Source organism: Corvus cornix, chromosome 1 (assembly GCF_000738735.6).
Source record: "Corvus cornix cornix isolate S_Up_H32 chromosome 1, ASM73873v5, whole genome shotgun sequence".
Classification (NCBI taxonomy): domain Eukaryota; kingdom Metazoa; phylum Chordata; class Aves; order Passeriformes; family Corvidae; genus Corvus; species Corvus cornix.
This window is the reverse complement of record NC_046332.1, coordinates 13181682-13205022: the sequence shown is the minus strand read 5'-3', so window position 1 is coordinate 13205022 and position 23341 is coordinate 13181682. Positions and strand designations below refer to the sequence as shown.

At 40.6% G+C, this 23341-nt stretch overlaps 1 protein-coding gene across 2 annotated transcripts in view; it reads right to left on the bottom strand.

Moving 5' to 3' along the window:
• NCAM2 (neural cell adhesion molecule 2) overlaps nucleotides 1-22269 on the bottom strand; it is a 283919-nt gene extending 261650 nt beyond the window's left edge. For both annotated transcript variants that reach the window (XM_039556490.1, XM_039556494.1), the window contains exon 1: nucleotides 22075-22269. In XM_039556490.1, the coding sequence (XP_039412424.1) occupies nucleotides 22075-22126 (52 nt within the window). In that variant the 5' untranslated portion in view covers nucleotides 22127-22269. The remainder of the gene's footprint in view (nucleotides 1-22074) is intronic.
• Between the last annotated feature and the right edge of the window lie 1072 nt (nucleotides 22270-23341).

The window sequence follows — 23341 nt, the reverse complement described above, 5'->3', positions numbered from 1 at the left end:
TTGGCTTAGTCCTTCAGTACCTTAAAAAAATAATATCATCTCCATACGCAATTGCCTTAGAAACCCCCTGTTCTAAATTCTTTTAATTTTTCAGAGTATGTACTCGAGAGTATTCTTTTTGATTTGACATAGAGAGAAAAGTATAAAATACATTGATATCATGAGAGATATGAAGTCTTTTTAATAATACTTTGTTACCTTTTTTTAAAACACAGAATTAAGACATTGCAAGCAAAGAAAAAACACACCGCAAGTATTTTATGTTAATTCATTTATAGTCCTCTGACACAAGAATTAATATGTCAAAAAATTAAGAATAAAGTAGCAAAGTGAAGATTGTTTTCAGAGGTGTTTTTAAAACCAACACTTTATTTCTAAATTACAGGTCTCTCACTCAATTGCACCTAGCCAAACCTGTTTAGGGAACACAGGTGGAAGCCCTGTGGTTAGTGTTCTGCAAAAAGCTAAAGATTGTGTTCTAATATGGAATCCTTGATGGGATGTATCAACTAAGGACACACTAAATTGGAGTTGTTGTGCCATTTAATGATTTAATGTGAGCCTAGAAGGGCATTTGAACACGGACCAGAAATAGAAACCAAGCGTTTCCAAAAACTTGGTAACATATATCAGGCTGTATTAGATACTAGAATAATATGCATAAAAAGAGCAGTTACATGGAAGCAGGAAGAAATTAGCATCTTCTAAACCTGTGTGAGCTCGTGTACATCACAAAGTGTTATCCATGTTTTCTGATGGAATACAAGGGTCCAAGGTTTATGATCATACAAAACACATTCAAGCAATTATTAGGTGGTAAACAGGATTTAACAGAATTGGGAATAAATGACTGGAAAACATTGTCTTCCACAAACTATAACTACAAAAAAATTATGTACTTTGACATATGCTTGGATATTTTGATATACTTCCAAATCATATGAACGAAACATTAGAGTGTCATAAGTTTCTTTCCCCCATTGATTACACTGATATTCATCAGCTGTATCCGATTAGAAAAATGTGACCAATATGTATGATTTTTTTTTTTTTGGTGGTAAATCTTATAACCTAAATTACAGAGCAATATAATTTTAAACAAACCCTAAACAACTTTGATTTACATAGCAGAGTACTTACAAATAAAAGAAAAAAACCTATTTGTTAAGTTAGAAAATTTGGAAGTATATCCTGCCAATGATACTGCTGTTTCATAAGAGAGGATATGAAACATTCCAGACTCTTTCCATTTGTCCTTTCTTTTCAAGGAATGTGTGACATGTAGACTTTGACATGTTGAATGCAAGTTATTTGCTGGAACTATGATTTTCTTTTTTTTCTTAGGCAAAGTTGCTTCTACAGCATTAATTGAAACCATAAATAGAGCACATTTAGGAGAACATTATCCTATCATATAGGTATCCAGCCTTCTTTGCTGACTGGAAAGGCCAGAAAAAACAGCTACATTGAAGAAATGAATGACACAATCACAGGAAAAAGGCAGAATTTTGTCTTATCATTAATTATTTAAAAACATATACAAAAGTCACAGGGAAAATTCTTCTCTTCAAGATCAGTTACTTTTTAAGGTCTCCTCTACAGAGAGTACAAATACCGATCATTTCATGTTTTCAGTTACAGTTTGGCAAAACTTACTTGGCTATGACTTCTCTAAATACCAGATTCTTCTTTAAATATACCCAGAAAGTTTTCAGCAGTTCCACAAAAAAGTTAACGCTTCTGTTTTTCTAATGGCCATAATTTCTATTTTTTCTACTGTTTGAGAATTGCTACTTATTTTGTGAAGTCAAAGAATCTAGAAACGATTTATTTTGGTGTACAAGAGTGGACTCTACAGTAATATTTCAAAGTATTTATGAATCGCTACCTATTTTTTAATCTCGAATTTTGTACTTAGTCATCACTAATCCATAATGAGAACATGAAATAAGTGAAAACTGAGATGATTCTCACTGCATGATAAATCATTGCATAGATTTTACACACCTGAAATTCTGGAAAATTCCTGAATATATGTTCATCATTATAATGGATTATTTTAAGTATTAAATAGTTCATTTCAATTTACTTTTTAATTTACCAAATACAGACTTATAGAAGAAATTTCTGGGTTTAATTCCAATAATAACTTAATCAAAACCAGCACATTTGGGATAAAGGAATTAGTGTCCTTCTGTAGGCACAGCATTACAACATCATCCTCAAATCCATTTACCCCCTTAAAATCACTTCATTTTATACATGTATTTTTTAAAGGCTGTTCCAATTTTCTTTGCTGTTACAGACAGAAGTAATCTTTACATTTTCACACTAAAGCTGTTTAGTCAGCTCAAATTCATTTGTTCCTTCACCATGCACATGCTTTAAAGAATAATTCTCTTTCCTTCCACTTGCCACTCTTGAATTGTTAAAGACTCCAAATACATCCCCTCTCCACTCTGGAGTAAACAAATCTATTTGCTCACATGTCCTGATACCCTTTCTCATCTTGCATGAGCACTTATTCCTAAAAATGAATTGAACACAATATTAAAACAGCAGATTTCACTGGAATATGGAAAAATGGTATAACTAAATAAAATTATTTATATTTTTCTGGTGTATGAGACTATAGGCTATATTTACACATACAGCCTTGTGCAAGAGCAGAAAACCTGTACTGGCCAGACATCTTTTACCTTTTAAACAAAAATACAGAATTTGCCAGTGAATCCTCACTTTCATTTAAGATCATGGGATGGAAATTACCACTTGCAATTCGGAAGCCTTCCTTATCACTACCCCTTGCCATCAGTTTTCCTTTGCCCTTTTTAAAACCTCCTTTGCCTCCTTAAAAAATCTTGGCATTACAATAATGAATTGAAAAGATCTTGGATTCAAGAATGCATACGATCAACTCAGAATGTGTTCTACCATCAGCAGCAAGCTCTAGAAGAGTTACTAAAAGTAACAGCAGGAAATTATGGTGGGAGTGGTTGAGACTTCAGAAAGATCTGAGCTGCAAGTGTATAACTTGAGTTAAAGACAGTTTGCATATCAGATGGGAATTACTACATTTTTTTATTTAGGTATCTGAAATTGGCTTTTTTTCTAAGGCTTACAGGTCTCCCACCAGAAGGGAGAGAAGAGAAAGGAGGGGGCGGAGGGAGAGAGCACCACTCCTGTTTTCTACCATGCACATTAAGGATAGAAAAATCCTGCTAGTTAGTCACAACCACTGTTCGACAGATAATCATGCATCACAAAGATGTAACATTCTGACTCGTGCATAGGGGGAAGCGCTGCCTTAAGTCCTTTGGGATGAAACAGCACTCCTGTGTAAGAAGGAAACTATGGGAATGGGGGGGGGGAAGGGGGCATAGAGCAGGAGGAGCAAGTGCTGGGGGTCTGGGATTCACAGTCCGCACATTATGTGTGAGTACTCCCCTCTGCATAAGCTGTTGAGAGGTAACATTTCATTCCACAACTCTATACTGAAAGTCTAGAGTTCCTAGCTGTGCAAAGACCTCTTCCCTCCCTACTTCACTCTCTTAACATACATAACTTATTTTACGGAAGTTAAGAAATGGTAGTCTCTCCCATAACTTTCCTTGCATTTAAGAATTCACCTAGCAGTCTAACTTGCTCCAACAACTTACTCAAATCACCTGTTCAGGATGATCCCAATCTGTGTTTTCCAGAGAGTGTTTTTGTTTGGCTGGATTTTTATAGAGGTATAACAGCATAGATTTCCTCCTGTCGTTGCATGGCTTCCTCTGTCTCTGCTCTGCCCAACAGGACATCCAAACCTTTCACTTGCTGCAATCTAAAAATAACTGCTCAAATGAACTAGTAAAACAAAATAATTCTGCATCTCAGCAAAGCTTTATAGCTGTCACCACTGTAAGAAAAAAACTGAATCTGCCCTCTTATGCAAGAAATTGAATATGACACCTGTTACAACAACCCCTTTTGTCTTCACTTACTATCAGTATCTTCATGCTGAGCTCAAGACAGAAATAAAAAAATACTAAAATTAAAGCAGAAAATGTCAAACGTGTACTAAAATTGCAGTTTGGATAGCAAAACGTTTCTGCTGGTGTAACTGATTTAAAATTTGGAAAAGAAGAGGTCTACATGAATCTTAAAAAACTAATTAAATACACAGTGGATTTTAAATGTTCACAGCAAACCATTCAAATTTCACTTGCAGAGGAAAATTTACCAAAAACAATATAGGCAGAACATGAATATTACATAATTGTAACTTTGTGCAAAAAAGCTTGCAAACTTAAGAAATACTGAAGATTAATAATTAGAACATGCATGTCTGTGAAGAAGAAGAGTATTATTATCATCTCACTCCTCTAAACTGATTTTGCACTTAATTTTAGACAATCCCCACACTCTCAGGTTCTCCAAATAAGTTCTCTTTTTAAATTTTTTTCTTTCTTGTGATACTTTTTTTCTTACCAGTACCTAAAATATTATTCTAACAGTTCAAGAGAGATTTCTTGTAGTATTTTTTTTGGGGGGGTGGGGGCAGAGGGAAGGAGGAAAAGGGGTGTTGGTGTTTTGCTTTACACACAAGTGAAACAGAAGCTCAGATATTGAATGATATAACCCTTTATTGAAAATTACCTGTAACTGACCATAATTTTGTCAGATAACTGGACGATGGAGTTATCTGGCAGATTTTGACTTGAAGAATCAGCTAAGTATTTTTAACTGCCTAAAAATCCCTCCTAGAACTGATTTTTAATTTTCTTTTTTTTTTTTTTTTTCAGTGGGTTTAAGAGGCTGAGGATTTTAGATACAAAATGTACAGGACTTCCCTTTCATTTGAGGCTGTTCCTGCCTTTTAAACTAGCTGTTAACTAGTCAAGAAACAATGAACTGTATTTGTTACAGCTGACGCATTCAGAAGTTAATCGCTGACATAGATTTGGCAGCTATCCCAGTACAGGAAAAAAAGAATGTATGGATTCAAGCTACTTTGCATTCTGGTCAGAAACACACACCAGCAACATGACAACGAACTTTGCACTCAAAAAGGTCCGTCTTTCAGAAGGCTGAATTAAAGACTGGAGATTAAATAAAACATCTTGTGTACCAAAGTGACAGATTTGGTCTGTAAAAATCAACAGTCAAGATTAAAAAATCAAGGTACATACTACATGCAACAAACTAACCTCTAATAAAACTGTAACTGTTCTTGTCAAGAAGCCTATTTAAACATGAGAAACCTCCCCCCCCACACACATTTTCATTTAAGTAATAAAAGGGATACTTTTTACTAAGATACCCACATCATTTTCAAGAAGTGTTTAAATACTAATCAAAGATAAGAGAAACTAAAATATATCTATAAAAGATCCAACCAAATAGAGAAATGAAAACTATTCTATACACACACAAAAAAGTCCTTGTATCTCTGAGCAAGCTGCACTGCCTTTCTGTATTGAGTTACTCCAGTGATACATGCTATCAATTTTAATCATAATTTATCTTGTTTGTGTTACTGTAAGTTATACTTTTATTCATCTGAGTAGTCCCTACAGAAAGAGAGAAATGTGGTCTTATTTTAACCCTGCAGAAGCTAGGAGGGGAGCAGTGCATCTCAGACCTCTGCAGAAGCAGTGCAGGGGCACCTGTGTGTGCCTCTCATGCCACCACCATGGCTGCAAGAAGGGAAGCTGCCCAAAACACTCCTTTCAGTAACTGAGTGTACACTGAACAGAATCCAAGCACCAGAATAGTTATATAGAAGTTATGTTACTGACTTTGAAGAAACAAATATATATATCCATTTCAAAGGCACATCACCATTTTTCCAAGTTGTCTGGGGAAGAAGCGTAAGGATGAATATTCATAGATCAGCAGAAGGAGGTCGTGATTGATTTTATGAAATATGATTGGTTTAAGATATAAAATATGCATTTTCAACAGCCCTTACACACAGGTTTAAAGAAGCTTCTACTGGAATATTGAATCCCCAGCTCTCTCCATTGCCAATGGTTAAAACACAAAGAAATTCTGCTCTATTGAAATAGGTCAATATATATGAGCTAAATCAGTTACTTGTACAAAAGAACAGCTGCATTCTCTGTATCTCTCTTCTCTTTACAATCCCCTTCTTGTTCTTCCACTGTTCTTTTCCAAGTCTTTTAGACCTGACTTTAATTAAATTATGCTACTGTTTATACAGCTAATCCAATTTACAGCAAGAGATAACCTCTCGTGCGTACAAACAACAAAGAGGACACATAAATTTTGCCCCTCTAATTACCCTGTTCTCCAAGTTGTGCTAAGGGATCAGGGATTGTGCATTCCAGTCTACATTCCAGAGCCCTTCCCATTTCTACTCTGGTGATTAAAGAATCTACACAGGGTTGCACCAGCATTGGGTACCCTACAAACTGCTCGCTCAAAACACTTGCCTAAATAATAATACTGCCTTTTTAAAACATTACCACATGATTGAATTAATAGAATTATTTAGCTATTTCTGTATTTGAAACTAATATTATCAGTAATTAATTTTGCATTAGTATTTCAGTGTGTTTGTGGATCATACAAAGACAGCTGTGTAACACCATGTCACCTGTGTTTAAACGGAAACAAAACAGGAAGACAAAAGTAGGTCCACCTACACTCCCAAAAGATACAAAACCTCAACTACAGATAACCAGTCTGGCAAATGGAGTTTGCAGAAAAGGAGAAAAAAGCTTGGTCAGGCTTTGAACATATTAATATTGGCAACATCTTTCTCACCCAATTTCATCCACCTGAAGTGTTACCAGTCCAGCATTCACAACCAGCTTAGAAACCAAAACAGCCTGGTTGGCCATGGAAGGAAAACAGTTTGGTTATTGAATTTACTGCTTCAGAGATATACATGCTCTCAGCTCTTATTTCAAAACCATAAAGAAGTAACTTCTGATGCAGGGTCAGAATAGTGAGAGGGGAACATAAACATTTAAATACATGTTTTACAGGGTGTTTTCACCCTCAGTAGAGTGTTTTTTTGGCTTTGTGCTGGTTTTTTGTTGTTGTTTTTATTCCTCTCCCTTCCCTTCCCCACCCCCCAATCTATTTTTCCACCAAAAAGAACATTTCTATTTTGATTCCTTGACTTCTTAAAAAGAACCACTGATCATTCCCCTTGCTACTCTGCGGATTTAAATACAGATTTCTGGGGGATACTCCTTAGGATTCAAAAGAAATGCCAAATCAAACCCATCAAACATTTCCAGCCTCGGCTTAGGCCCATTTAAGACAGAGCTCCTGGAATCAACATACACAGCCCCAAAAAACAAAAGTGAAACCAGTTTACAATCAGGGCAAATTTTCATGTCAGTTTTGACTCTATATCTCATCATAAAATAAAAGCAGGATGACTGTTAAAGCACTGAAATGAAATCAAAATAGCTGGTTCAATTCTGGATTCATGATGGACGCTGACATTCCTCAAGTTTCTTTTTGTTTCATTTCACACCAATTGAGGAAGAAAATATCCATAGGGGCATGACTTCACTCCTATTTTAATTCTTGTAAGACACTAGTAAAAGTATTTTTATAATGTAAAGGCAAAAACCAAAAAAAGCCCAAAAACCCACTCCAAAGTATCCCCAAAACCCCATCCCAACATAAAATCAAAACAAGCAAATATTTTTTTAGATAGGAATTAAGCCTTATACACAAAGGTATTTCATGAACAATTAAACTCAGACTGATAATACAAGTTTTTTTTGTATTAAAGTGTTTACTTTTGAAAAGCAGCTTTTGCTTCACTGTGCAGTTTTTTTTTCCTAACAGGTTCTTAGAAAAGCTTATATTCTCATTTCTGCTGGTTTAGTAATTCTTTGTCATAGACACGTGCAGCTATTTTTAGGATTGAATTTCAGAAAAACCTGAGGTAACAGAATTTTAAGCACAAGGACTGTCTCCCAGTCTTATGAGTGCTACATGAAACTTTGTGTGATGCTTTCATTAGAAAAAAAAAAAAACATGGAAAGAGTTGTAAAGCACTGAAACAGACTTCCCAGGAAACTGGTGGAGTCACCATCTCTGGAAGCACTCAAAAAACGTGTGGATATGGCAGAGGACGCAGTCTGGTGGTGAACATGGCAGTGATCCTGGGTCAATAATTGATAATCTTAAAAGGTCTTTGACAATCTTAACAATTCTATGATTCTATGAATACACCTCTGGACTACGAAAACAGAATGCTTTGTTTTAGCAGCCCTAGCCCTTAAAAAAAAACCAAGACAACAAAAAAACAACAAAAACACACAATAAAAAAACACATCAAAAAACCCCCAAACCCCCAAACAAAAAAACAAAACAACATCAACCACCAGAAAACCCCCACCAATGACCAAGAAACATCTCTTGTTGGAGGAGAACACAAACCTTCCAACAAACACTCAGGGTTGCTCCTCCCTACTGCTTGAGTTTCCCATCTCCCCCCTGTTACAACACTGGTTTTCCTGATCAAACGTTCATAAATGTAATTAGATAATTCAGTCATTTTCATGGGTAAAACCAGACCATCACTGCAGAAACAGGATTTTCTACAGGCAGACAGATAGGGATGTTACTTACTTAATATCTGCAGGTCACAGGAAATAGAGTTGGTGTAGTCATGAACAGAAATGTTTTTTCTGCAGAGCTACCTTGCGTTGACTTACACGCCTAAAGACTAAAAAATTTTTAGAACACTACTCAGTGACTTTCATAGTCTGGAAAATAGTCACAAACATATTTCAGGTGCAATAAAGCAATAGCAGCATTCACCAATCACACTAAAAAAAAGTAAGATCTCTTTAGAATAGCGTTTATAATATTTACATGATGATAAAGTCTTTCTTTTAATTTTCTGGTCCACTCACTGGCTACAGTTATCTGTCCTGTTTTAAAATGGGCACAGAAGAACAGAAATCAGAACTCCATCTAACAGCAGAAGGACTTTTCCCTTGAAAAGGACGATTTCTGGGTTTGCTTAGTTGTGCTTGTTTGGGTTGTTTCTAAATCAGATCATCTTGGGGTCCCTCCCCCGCCGTGTAGCCCTGGGAGAGGGGCCCTGAGGGCACAGACACGGGGTTTCCCTGCCCCTGCTCAGCCTCGTTCCCATTGGTTGGTTTGTGTTCCCTGCGCGGGCAGAAGGACCCTTGGTCCCGTGACTGGGACAGTTCCTCAGCAGAGCTCCGGCCATGCGGCTGGAGAAATAAACATCTCTGAAACAGCTATCACGAATCTGTCTGTCCATATATATTTCCTTTCCACGGGACTCCTGGTTTGATATATGCATGTTGCAGGATCCCCACTGCAACAAATGGTGGAGAATGCGGGCAGAACGATCCCCGATCCCTAAGCGACTGATTTGTGTGAGTAAACCCTGGAAACTTTGGATTCCTCTTCTTGGTTTTGCTTTGCTATTCCACATCTAAACTATGGAGGAACCGTGGGAAGACTCTTGGCTCTCAGAGCCGCATATGGACATTTATCTTAAACTTAAAATGATTCTTGAACAACGATTTGTAAATTTTAGCTTGATTCAAGCTCAAAAAGAACTGAAACACTTCCTGGCATGGTTGTTTAAGAACTTTTTCTATGTTTCTTGGGATTTAATTCTTACGAAGGGCTTTTGGAAAACCGTTTGGACACAGTTAATACTGGAGTCAAAATATATGCCGATGGAAGAATATTTTCGTGAATATTATTTAATTACCGAGACTGTTGAGCAATGTCAGCTGTGTCTTGGCGAAGGGAAGCCTGGCGCAGGGACCGTGCAGCCCAGGCCACGTGCACCGAGCGCTCTGCGAGCAGCAGCGAGGCAGTTCCCGCGCGCGGGCGGAGCCAAGCGAGCCGCAGTGTCGGTGGCGGAGCGAGGCGCGGCGGGAGCAGCGGGACCCAGCGGTGCCCGCCGGCCGCGTGCAGCGCGTGGTGGAGCGAGCCCCGGGAACGCCCGACCGAGAGAGGCGGCGCGCGGGCGGCGGCGGGCGGCGTTGGCGGTGGAGCGGAAGCCGCGCCCAGCCGAAACGTGCGCTGGAGCAGGGCGCGGGGGAGTCATCGCTCGGGGGCCCGGCCGAGACGTGGGTGCAGCGCCCGGCAGCGGCAGCGAAGCTGCGACCAGAGGAGGCGACGCGCGGAGAACTGAGCGGCACGGCCCGGCCCGGCCCACACAGCCCCGAACGCGACCCTGGGAAGAGCGCGCAGGCACCAGCAGCCCCGACAATTCCAACACGGGAGCGACCAAAAGAGAGAGCAAAGACGCAGCGAGACAGAAAACAGCAGCCACTCGGAAAAAGGAAAAGATCATAGTAACTAAGATATTAGGGATAGTAAAATGGTATAATGTTAAGCAAAATTATGGTTTTATAACAAGGTGTGACAACCAGCAAGACATATTCGTGCATAGAACTGCTATTAAAAAGAATAACCCTGAAAAATGCATCCCAAGCTTGGGAGATGGAGAAGTCGTGGAATTCAAAATTATGCGAGGTAGAAAAGGGTTACAAGCATCGCAGGTCACTGGGCCTGATGGTGTTCCTGTAAAAGGCAGTATATATGCAAAAATCGTAGTCATGTTAGACAGTATCTCCATTGTAAGTCCCCCCTACAGTCTCCCTTTCCTAATCCCACCTTCCCCTTTTACCCTATGTCCTATTACCCCCAGTGTATTCCCAATCTGTTTTTTCATCCATGGTTTCCCTCACAAAACCATGCTTTTGCCAATTGTTTCCCCAAAAATCCCTTTCCAATGCCGAGTGGGGGATGAAAAGGGGGAGGGAAGAAGTTAAACCCTCTCCTGCCTCAGTTTCCCCACAAAGCATGCTCAGAGAGTTCTGTCTCCCTTCTGTCAGCCCTAAGATGTTCCACAGAATCTGATTGGACATTTAAAGACTCAGGAGGGTGGCTTGTTTTGTTTTGAAACTGTTCTTGTTATGTTTATCCAGTTGTTTTCATTCTCCTTTTATTAAAATAAAACGGGTGAGGTGTTGGGGTCCCTCCCCTGCCGTGTAGCCCTGGGAGAGGGGCCCTGAGGGCACAGACACGGGGCTTCCCTGCCCCTGCTCAGCCTCGTTCCCATCGGTTGGTTTGTGTTCCCTGCGCGGGCAGAAGGACCCTTGGTCCCGTGAGTGGAACAGTTCCTGGGCAGAGCCCCGGCCATGCGGCTGGAGAAATAAACATCTCTGAAACAGCTATCAATAATCTGTCTGTCCGTATATATTTCCTTTCCACGGGACTCCTGGTTTGATATATGCGTGTTGCAGGATCCCCACTGCAACAAGATCATATGTAACTAAAACTCAAAATACATGATTCATAGAGAAGTCCATTTCTTTTCATCACCATTTTTACTCTCTTTAATAGTTTCCCCAGCCAGTTCTGCTCTTTTATGCAGCAGATAAAGCGTTCATTCATGTACCTAGGACAACAAGAAAAAAATAAAAGGCTGTGAGTGCAACACAAAGGGCTTGCACAAAGTGAAACAGGTGATTCCTGAGATTTCAGAACACAGATAAGAATCTTTTGATTTAAACTAATGTTTGCAAATGATACAGAAATTTGAATGTAACATCAAAATTGTTTTTAAAATTAGCAGCATATACAAAAATCATGCGCTCAGAACTGTACCATGCGCTCAGAACTGAAAATCACTATCATGACAGTATACAGAATTCTGTAAATTTACTTCCAAGAATGGTAAAATCAGAGTAAGTCTACCATAAGTTTAGGAGAACTATATAGAAAACACCATCTCTGAGAGAGTTCTCAAACCCAGCAACATAAATTTGATACACACACAGGCTGTATAATCCAAAGACATTCACAGAAATGCAATGCACAGGTGTTGGAAAGGATTATTTTGACTAAATGCTAAAAGCTGTTGAACCCAATGTGTGGAATTGCCATAAACTGGCACAAATCCATGGAGCCTCTGATCACTCAGACAGCAGCACTTACAGACCTGCAGGCACAACCTGAATACTGAACATCTGAAGACCAATTTTGACCAGTGCCACAAAGCCACAGACCAAAACAAACAAGTAAATCAAAACTTTCAAAAACTCAAACAAAACCAAGTGATGAATTTTCACACTGAATGGTAAACTTCCCAACACAGGTATAGCCTGGGCTGCCGCTCAGTGACTGTGATGATTAACTGCAATTTTTGCCTATGTTCCCAGAGGGAGAGAATGAAATCAGTAGTTTATGATATTTACAATATGTCTTTGGATTTATTGTTAAAAACCACAGAGAAAAATATTCTTTTTTCCTCTTTCACTTCGTCTCTTGAATCAAACCTGGCACACCAGAACACCCTTTTAGCTTCCAGTTCTTCCATGCTCTTGGATTAGCCCCATGCTTTTTCAGCACTACTTATAAACATGCCCACTACTTAAATATACATAAAGTTAAAGCTTGATTTTTCTATTCTTCACTGAATCAAAATTCCCACATACTCACACAGGATTTATACAACTCCTGAAAGATTCAGTCAGACCCTGAAAAGTGCAATCAGTACAATCCCTGGAAACACTCTCAACTTCAGTGGGAGTTACGTGGCTGCAGGGTATACAGTTCTGTTAGCAGAACTCATCTCACAAAACACCATTTTCTTAAAATAAAAGAAAATAAAAATCTGGAGATGTAGCATTCATATTATACTACAGACAGTCTCTACTGGGAAAAGTCAGCATTAGTTTTTGCTTAACTCTGAAGTTGGATATTGTTCCCCAACAGAGAAGGCACAGGAGTACACGAATTGCTGCATTATTTATTACAGACAGCAATGCCCAGCTGGATATAATTAATCTTAAATTTCAAGGTGAATAAGACAAAATTTACAAAATTAGAATTCAGGAACAAAAGACCAAAGAGAAAGCAACAAAACCAAAGATTCTATTGCAAAATACAGATGCCTCATACCAGATCATTCAGGTGGTTAGCAAAAACCACGTTTAAACATTGTGCAATGTTGTCTTTGCAATTCTCTATTATTCCTAAATAATAATAATAATAATAATAATAATAATAATAAAAAGGCAAATAATTTAAGGCTGCACTAAGAAGTGATGCAGCCTCATTTCAAGTGCTGTGTGTAGTTTTGGCTACCACAATATAGGAATTATATTAGAGAACATCCAAAAGAGGGCAATGAAGATGGTGAAGGGTCTGGAGGGGAAGGCGTATGAGGAGCATCTGAAGTCACTTGGTCTGTTCAGCCTGGAGGAGACATCATTGCAGTTAAAACTTCCTTATGAGAGAAAGAGGAGGGCCAGGCACTGATCTCTTCTCTGTGGTGACCAGTGACAGGGCCCAAGGGAATGGCCTGAAGCAGGGAAGGTTTGGGTTGGATGTAAGGAAAAGATTCTTCCCCCAGAGGGTGGCTGGGCACTGGAACAGGCTCCCCAGGGCAGCTGTCACAGCACCAGCCTGACAGAGTTCAAGAAGCGTCTGGACAATGCTCTCAGGCACATGGTGGGATTCTTGGGGTCTCCTGCCTAGGGCCAGGAGTTGGATACCATGATCCTGGTGGGTCCCTTCCAACTCAGGACATTATGTCATTCTGTGATTCTGAACAATACTTCTTTCCCTCCTGTTCATATGATCCAGAGTCACTGCTTTTTTGGTCAGAAATTAATTTTCATCCTGAAGGGTTGGGTTTGTTTTTCTTAACCAGTCTATATCCATTTACTCATATATCAAGCTTTCTTTTCAAGTACCTCTGCTCTTTCCATATGCTCCATCCCTGGGAATCATCTTTCTAGCAATCAAATCTCTCTCAGCATTTATTCCACCAGGGTTACTGCTTGACCAGTTTTAGCCCCCACCCCTTGTAAGGCAGGACTTGCAACACTGATCATAGTGCAAAAGAGATACTTATGAACAAGGAAGCTTTTTTACAATTGGCCTGATGCAAATCAGCTTAAAATTCAAGTACTTCACATTACCATTTGTTAAGATAACTATTACCAAAGGGTAGGAAAATAAAATGTTTCAAAAAAAAATTAAGGAACTGACAACTAAGGAAAAAAAAAAGTTATTAATTCACTGGAAAGCCCATGAATATAATACAGAGTTCTGAATCCATCACATAAGAGATGGGCAGCTTCTCTGCCATTATGAATGCCATGGAAGAGTCGAGTAAAGGAACTGGTATGACTCCATTACTTACGGCACTTCAATTAAAGGACTGAGCATTATTTTTTCAGACTTCTTTTTCTCTTGTGTAAGTTGTTGACACAGTGTACCAAGCAGATCAAAGTACTGGCAGATTTAAGAACAAATTCACGCAACAAAGATCTGCCAAGACCATTAAGGAAGATCACACGATATAACCTGACACATCCCTGAACATTGTAGCTGCACTAACAGAAGTATCAACACTCTTCTTGTTCTGTACTTACCTGTTTATGCCTCCTGCTTTGAGTCTCTGTTGAGGTTACTGGAGTACATCAGTCTTTTTCCGGATCCAGTAATCACATTAGTTTGAGTGTGGTATGTTCAAGAACTTTTTAAAAAAATGCCGTACTATGCTACTCCAGAAAACTGGTCTCCAGTACATTTAATATATCCTCCTTTGCTAGCCTCTTCCCCACAAATAAACTACCCTGGATCTGTAGCTTATTCTGCTTTGACTAACTAAAATAATAATGTCAAAATACTAACACAATACCATTGCACTTTGATTACATATTTCCTGTTACAATAAAAAAAATAATCATTGTATCATCAGTTAAAAAAACTGTTCATAGTAAAAGGCAAGATTGCCTCTCCCCTCCTATTTATATCTATCTATATCACATCTTTATGTGCCTCTGTTTTCAATACTTTATTATTTTAACCATGGACCTGAGTTCATGCAAGACAAATTCATCTGCAGTACAAAGGTCTACAAAGTTAATGGGTTTGAAATTACTTGCAGCTTGACTGAATCTGGTGCAACATCTTTTAGTAGCAAGAAAATTGCTGGCAATGAGTGTTTTTAATCTGAATTCATACTATACTCCAAATGGCACCTCTTGGGCAAAGTGGTCAGAACAGTGACTTGTGTGATTTCCAAGTAGGAATTTTGGACCATAGCTGGTCAAACAACTTAAATTACGACTGAAATGCAAACAATCAGTTTAGTACTAGCTAATGGGAAACATCATCTTGAAAAGTTTCATTAGTATCCTTATGAGTTATTCAGATGCTACAGCTCTGACTATTGCTAAATTACGAGGTTATTCAGCAACCTTTGTCCACTGTTTAGCAATAATACTCAGGTAATTAGAACATTAAATAAAAACCAGTGCAGCCTCCTAAAGTCACAACATAAATTTTGGTAGGAGGAAAACTTTAACTCAGCAAAACAAAAATGAGCCACTTGTACTTCCCTCTCAATTTTTTTTTTTTACTCAAAGACAGCCACTACATCTTAAATGAACATAAATTAACATATCAAAGATCTATGCTTTCTATGGAAAGCTAGTTCTTGAAGGCACTTGTATAGTTAAGAGGAAATTTATTTCAGTAATGATAGGCAGGACTACTGAAGAGGCTGACTAAACCTCCACAGTACTACATGCTGCTTCCCAATTTCATCTGGGTATTATCCATCCAGAAACTGGATATTTCAGACAAGATTATACTTGGACCATGGAAACTGGTAGCAAATTACACCCTTGGTTAGTAGATATCCATGCCTGCCAACGCAGGTTTCTGAAAGACTTGCTCTCTTCATGCTATTTGCAATGATCTTTATGCATCATATTAAAGAATGGGTGAAACCAAAAAACTGCATTTTTTTCTTTTCCACAAGAGGCAGGAAGCAGGTAAAATATTTAATCAGGTGTTTGGCTGCAATTTTTTAGCATTGTTCTTAAATATGCAGAAACCATGTAAGGAATTTTTAATTCATAAACTTTACTGTCTCCTTCCTTCCCAAATTAACCTGCTTGAGATAGTAAAATAACTGCTTTTAAAGAACTATCCAACTTGTCTTTCATGCAAACACAAACTTAAGTCAATGGAAATTCTCCTATGACTAGAATTAGTAGAGTTTGGCTACAATCATAGAATGACTCGGATTGGAAGGGACTTTAAAGACCATTTCATTCCAACCCCACTGCCATCGGGAGGGACACTTCCCACTAGACCAGGTGGCTCAGAGCTCCACCCAACCTGGCCTTGAACAATCCCAGGGACATCCACAACTTCTGCATGAAACCTGTTCTAGTGCTTCCCAAATGACAATATTCACAGTTATCTCAATATCTAAGAACTACATTATAAATATCTCATTCTGCAGTAGACCATTAGACTTGTAGTTCAGGCTATTACTCCCATGAATTCATTAATGATCCAGTTGCTAATGCACAAAGAGAAATTTTCTGTTAATCATAATTTCCTAAATCATAGCCGCAGCATAAATGGACTGTATTGCCTATCTCATGCTATTTCAAAAATAAAAGCTGGTTACCTCCTGCCATTTCCAGAGATGCTTTCAATACTCCAGTGAACCCATTGATATCAATGGATTCTTGCTAGAATGAGCCTCTGGGTTAGTGCAACCAACAGTGCTTCCATGGAGCCACTCAAACACAGGACACTCAAAGGCTTGGCAGTCTTCTGAACACAGGGGTGTCTTGCATTGTTGGTGCCTTTATTCTTTGTGTCCTTTCCACATAACTTTTATTAACACTTACATGGATTTTTTTTCCAGTACACGAAGATTTTAATATCGTAAGATGTCACCACAAATAGCTTTAACCAGATAAATGACTCTCCCTGTTTCTCTTCTTTCTAGTAAATAAATTAAAATTCTGCTCATCTACAGCAGAACAAATTGGAAAATGTCTTCTCCAATTAATGATATCATCAGTCAAAAGATAACAAATAATGCAAAAATTCAGGCATGTAATGAAAATAAGAACCTTGGAACCCTGATTTTTGAAGACACCCCATTAAAGATGCTATGGCATAACACAAAGCATCTGAAGAGTATCTTGCTTTCTTAAGTTAACTCCTTGGTTTTCTGATATCCTTTAAAAATAGACAAATCCATTCAAACAGAGTTTTAAGAGAAATTGAGCTACAAAAGCAATAAAAATATTTTGTTAATGCAAAATTACATCACTGAAGCTGGACATCATCAAATTCTTGAATTAACAGCAAGTAGTGCTCTGAATGCCCTATTTAATATTAAAAATTATTCTCTGTTTTCAACTAGTTACAAAAAATTGAATATTCTAGTCAAATACCTAAACTAAGAAGCAGTTAAATACACCAAGGTGGAAACCACGACACTAGGTCAGAATTAGGTCATGATTAATTGCTTAGGTGAAAATAAAAACTGGTGGTAAGATACAAGTTACTAATAGGCCTGGATCTAGTCTATCCAACTCCAACAAGCCTCCAGATTTGAATATGTCAGGATACCAGTAAGTTTCTCCTCCAGCCTCTTCTATTTCTCAATTTCAAGAGACATTGAAAATTATATTCAAATGACCTGTAGAACTTCAGGATACACTTCATCAACTACACGGCCCTTATTTCATAAGGCAAATGTGTATGCTAAAAAAAAAAAAAAAAAAAAACAATAAAAACCCCAAAAAAACAAAACACTCCACAAAAAAAACCCCAAACAAACAAAACATCTGGCATAAATTAGTTTATATAAACTATTTAAAATATGAATGCCAGCCATTATCCAGATTCTTTACCTGGAAAAGTTCATATCCTACTCTTTCAAGAATAGATTTGCAACTCACAGACACAAATTACAGTGTAGTTAAAACATGCGTTTCCCAAAATGTCATTAACTTGACTCAATTGTACTGGAATCAAATGGCATGTGCTGAATGTAACTGGGGGATTACTGGAGCAAATTGAAAGAAAATCAGTAAGTAAACATGAACCACTTGGGAAAGGTGCCTCAAAGAAAAGGTCAGTGAAAGGGCAAACAAATACTGCATTTATTGTCAAAATATTTGTTGAATAAGGTGGCCATGAAAAGCAAATCATACATAAATTCATCTTAACAATCCAGCAGCATTTCCATAGATAAAAACAATGACTTATCTAAATAAGTATGTGTTGTGCTGTAAGAGGAAAAGTCCAAATGATGCTATTCAACCTCTTAGACAAGACTTTAAAGCTCTATGTCTATGACTTTATCATTCATATGTTTCATGATTTAGAGCTACTGCAAATGATAGAAGTATCTCTTAACTCCATTTTGTATGGGAGTGCACAAAACAAAGCTCTCTACATACTTCTCATCTATCTATTTTTAAGTCAATGTTTCAGAAGTCCTCCTCAGTTCAGGTTTATTTTCAGGCAGATATTTTGATTCTCATATTTACCTGAAGAGGAGAATGTAGCCTAAAATAGAAAAATCAAACATGATTTTGTCAGATTTTTGTTTGTTTTTGAAGGGTGAAAAGGAGAAGGAAAGATAATAGCTGTATTTTAATCTTAATGCAGTTGCACAAATCAACTGGTAGTAGAAAACAGCATCTGGTTGAAGTCTCAGGATCTGCTTCAGATTTCAGTGTAAAATCAGAGAAAAACGATAGTTCCACTTAATCCAGTTAGCAAAATCACTGATTTCAAAAATTCCAAATTTCATGGGTTCACTACACAAAAAGCAGAAAGAAGGATTCCAGACTGGTAGTGAGTAAGACACACAGGCTGGCATCTCCCTGGGGGGATGTTCATTATTAACAAGCAGCCCCTTATAAGCACTTGTAAAGAGAAACTCCGCAGGAAAAACAAGAAGACACTCCATATCAAAGCCGTGAAAAGAAGAAACTTGAAGCACAATGTACTCACTCATATGAATCTCCTGGATGAGCACAAAATAGAAACAAATTCTACAAGCAAAACATTTTCTACTAAAACTTCAAAAAGTTTGCTAAGCTAAACAAGTGTGTATTATGCAGAGGCGTAAAAGAAATAGGATTTTATAATTTGGGAAGACATTCATTTTATCCGCTTCAAGTCAGTGTCTCTAGACATTATTAAGAACCAAGGGAACTTTCTTTATCACTACATATCTTAAAAGGAAGATTTACAGAGAGCAGTATGCTCTTTTTTTGGTTTGTGGTATGATGGGGAGTCTGTGTGTGCATTTTGTTTCATTTTGTTTCAATTTTTATTAAAGCAAAGCTAATTCACGCTGGATAAATTGTCTGGACAGCTTTGAAAGGTTAAGAAAAAAAATCCTTTTGTTTTAGCTTAATAACACTGCCAGTTAAACTCGTCCCTTGTGATGAAATTAGGAGAGGGAATATTTGGCCCTGGTAGATAATTATGACATTCATAAGCTCTTAACTTAAGGGGCTGGGGGAGGGGGTGGTTGTCTGCTCCTTGTTCTCAAACTGCTCTGATTTTCTGGAACAGAACAAATACAGCACAGTTCCCTCTCTCTAGCCTTAAACACCAGCACTTCTCAAAGGAAAAGCTTCAGCCATTCTTCATAAAATCTACTGCAGCTACGTCCTTCAAAATATAAATCCTGAACCTAAGACTTCCAATATTTCCAAAGTAAATGATCCAAATCTAGTTACTGACTTTTCACAGCAATCCAAACTATCAAAAAATTCATAATCATTTAATATTCACTTAGTAATGCTTTTCTTAAAAACAAACAAAAAAAGTAACCCTCACAAGCACCACAATCTTCAGTTGATGATGTAAGTGCTCCCCACCACTGCATTCCCACAAAAAATCAAAACAAAACAACAACCAAGAGTTTTTGGAATAGCCTCTCAAATGATTTGATTCACTTTAAGAAATTCTCAAGATTACTTCAAGGTGGTGTTAAAAAATAAAGAATGTACAATAAACCCCTCACCTCAATAATGCTCATTAAAATTAAAAATAATAAACTCCCTCCCAAACACTGTAGAAAATGCCTCTTCCCTAGCAACCTAAATAGGTGTATTTTCCATATGCAGATCATCTACCATTCCCATTTACTATGCCCTGCTGTGGATTAAGGCAGCACATTTCTGCTATTTCTACACTCAGTTAAAAAAATCATACTCTTCCCCTGCCAATGCAATTCCCTTCCTTTATTAAAAGGAATAAAACTAAGCTGTTTCTTTGAATTAAGGGAAATATTTTACTATCAATATTAGGTTTATTCAGCTTTCCTCATCTTCTTTCCACCCCCCCATATGTATCCTATAATTTTTAAAACTCAGCTTAATAGCATCTGTAATTTCACTCCATTATTTATCTCCTGACATTTGTGATAGTAAGATACCTAAACTATGCAATCCTCCTACACTGCAGAAATCACACTTCACAAAATCGCTTTCTACCCTTCCTCCGATGGAGGAGGCACATTCCACATCTCTACGCACATTATTACACCCAGGTAGATCAACGCAAAACCTGAAGGAAGCTTTCCTGTTCTCCTCCTCCTGTGCCATCCCAGTGCTGGCTGTACTGAAAAACCTCCAGACTGTTCCCGAATCGCTGCTTCTCGGGAGACACCCACCCCCCCAGGGTGGCAAAAGCAGGGAAGCTTTTCTATGGAAATTGAGAGCACCTGGCGGCTCTTTGCTAATTGTCGCCGAACGGAAACGCCTGGATGGTGGGAGGTTTAGCCACAGATGCATGGAAGGAGACCTTCGCAGCTGCAGTCTTGGTACCTCAAGGCATCCTGCCCGCACCCCCCGTCCCTTCCTTAAGCGCAACAAATCTTGCTGCCCCCTTACAGGACACCGTGGGCGAGACATGCAGACCTTGCCAGCCCCGCACAGGACACCCTGGGTGAAACATCCAGCCCTTGCCAGCCCGGGGGCGCGGCGGGGGCGAAGCCGCCCCGTCCGGGGCACTGCCCGGCACCGCCGTGGAGCTCGGCCGCCCCCTGGTGCCCGGCGTTGGCAGCGCGGCCCGGGGCCGGCCCCCGCCGCTCCCGCTGACACCCCGCTGGGGCGTTCGGGCTGGGTGGGGTTTATTTCTCGCCTAAAACCTCCTTAGGAAGTGGGGCTGCCGCCCACCCCTTCAGGTGCAGGGAACGCAGCCTCGCACAGGGCAGGGGGCAGCGGGAGCGGGGGCAGGGACAGCCCCGCGCGGCTCAGCGCCCCGGCCGGACGCCGGGAACTTGCCCGAACACTTTCCAAACACCGCCGTGGTTATCCCTCACCCAGCGGCTGTGCCCCTCCTAGCGGCCCTTTCGCCCCGTCTCTTCCAGGAGCACAAATCCTTAACTAATCACGCAGGGGACATCCAAACATAAACAAATAAATAGCTATATAGATAATTCAGTCCCAGGAAACAAACCAAACCCCGCGGCCACACCACAACCCCCGAGTCCGCGTTACTCGAAGCATTGTACGTATGTATATTTATAAACGTATATATACATATATATGCAAAAGAGTAAGCGTGCCCGAGGGCGCCAGTCCAGCGCGCCCCGTCCCCGCACACACCTGTCCCCGCGGTGCTATTCCGTGCCACAAGGGCTCTGCACACAGCCCCGCGGCCCGGACAGCGCCCTCCCCTCCCCGCCACCCCTGAGCCGGGGGCTCGGTGTCCCGGCAGCGCGCAGGGAGGGGATTCCGGAGAGAAGAAACCCCGACAGGGAGACTTCAGGTCAGGTTTCTCACGGGCTCTACCGCCAGCACTTCTCCCTGCTCCTAAAAACGAAGCCCGCACTGCCTTCCCCGCGGGCAGAAGCGGATTTTAAAGACCAGTGCCCGGCAGATACATTTTGTAATCGCTTCATCTCTATTTATCGGGCGCAAAAAAAAAAAAAAAAAAAAAAGGCAAAACCCTAGGCAAAGCACCTAAGTGCACCTAGCACCGTCCAGCTTTTTTTTTCTCCTCATAAATGACACCTCTTGAAGACTGGAGAGGGGAGGGAAAAAAAAAAAAAAAAAAAAGGTGGGCGATGAAGCAAGTTTTAGGTCCTTCTTAATTTGGTTCCAGGATAATGCACTGCTTTATTTTTTTTCTCCGTTTCTTTTCCGTTAATCTGAGCGAGCGGACAGCATAGGTAAGAATAACAATTAAAGGGGGGAAAAAAAAAAAAAAAAGGAAAAAGGCGGTCCCCGCTCCTACCTTGCCCGCTACTGAGGAGCAATCCGAGCAGGTAGAGAAGCAGGAGGCTCATGTTCAGGAGCTCGCGCCGGTGGACAGTTCCAAGTTGGAGGATGCTCGGCCACCCCAGGCAAACCCTGCCGCTTCTGCCGCCGCCGCTCCTGCCCGCGCAGCCCCGCACCCGCGGAGCGCCGCTCGCCAAGTGACGGCCGCGCCTCCCCGCGCCGCGCTATATCGGCGGGGCCGCGCCGCCGCGCAGGGGGCGGGCGCACGGCGGGCCGGCCGATCCCTCCGCCGCACACGCAGCCCCGCCACGCCGCGAACAGCAGAGCCCGCAGATTCCTCCGCCGCTCGGAGAGGTGGCAGCAGGATCGTAGCATCCCTCCGTACATCCCCTCCTGGATCCCTTCCTTTATCCCCTCCGTGCGCCCCTCCCTGCATGCCCGCCTGCCGGCAGCCCCCTGGCAGGGTGAGGCAGCGTCCCACGCCTCACCGCCGCGGCCCCTACGGAGCCCGCTCCCCCCGCCGCTGACTGAGGGGACACAGCCTAAAACGGAGAGGCGGCGGCTTGGCGGAGAATCCCGCTGGGAAGCCCCCAGGAACCCGGGAGAGCCCGGAAGCGGCGCTTCGGCTGCCCGCGGGCGGGGGACGCGCCCCGGGGCTGGAGTGGCCCTGGCCCCCTCTTTCCCCCCGGGAGCGGCCGGCGGGGGCTGTGCGGAGGCTGCGCGGGGCTCGGCGGCTCCCCCGCTCTGCCCGCGGGCCGGAACGCGCCTCTGCGCCCGCGGGAAGCCGGACCGCCGCGAGCCTGGCGTACGGGTGCGTCTGTAACTAATCCCGTCGGGCTTATGCCTGTTCATTCAGCTGTCTAGGAATTCACTTGGTTTGACTTCTGTTATTAGTCCAGAGGGGAAACATACCTCTGCTATTCACGGCTGCGTGAAATAAAACCGATAAAAAATAAATTGCTTATCGTTTGGATGCTTTGGTGCTGTCTGGCTGAGGATCTTGCTTTGTAAGGAAAAAACCCGCAACGTGCATAAAGAGGTGGGTTTTTGTCCAGCTTGACTTTGAAGAGGTAATTCTTTTTGAGGGGGTTAATTAAGCTATAGGCTCCAAAGCAGCTTCCATAAATTTGTCGCCTTACCACCTGTATGATATATGGAAGGAGATAGAACTAGATTTATATTAGTGTGAAGCAGTGATAGTAGATAATAAAGGATTAATCCAAATTAACACATCCCTAATATTTTTTCCCATCCCTTCCTTTGCCCTTTTCAAGAGGTTTTGG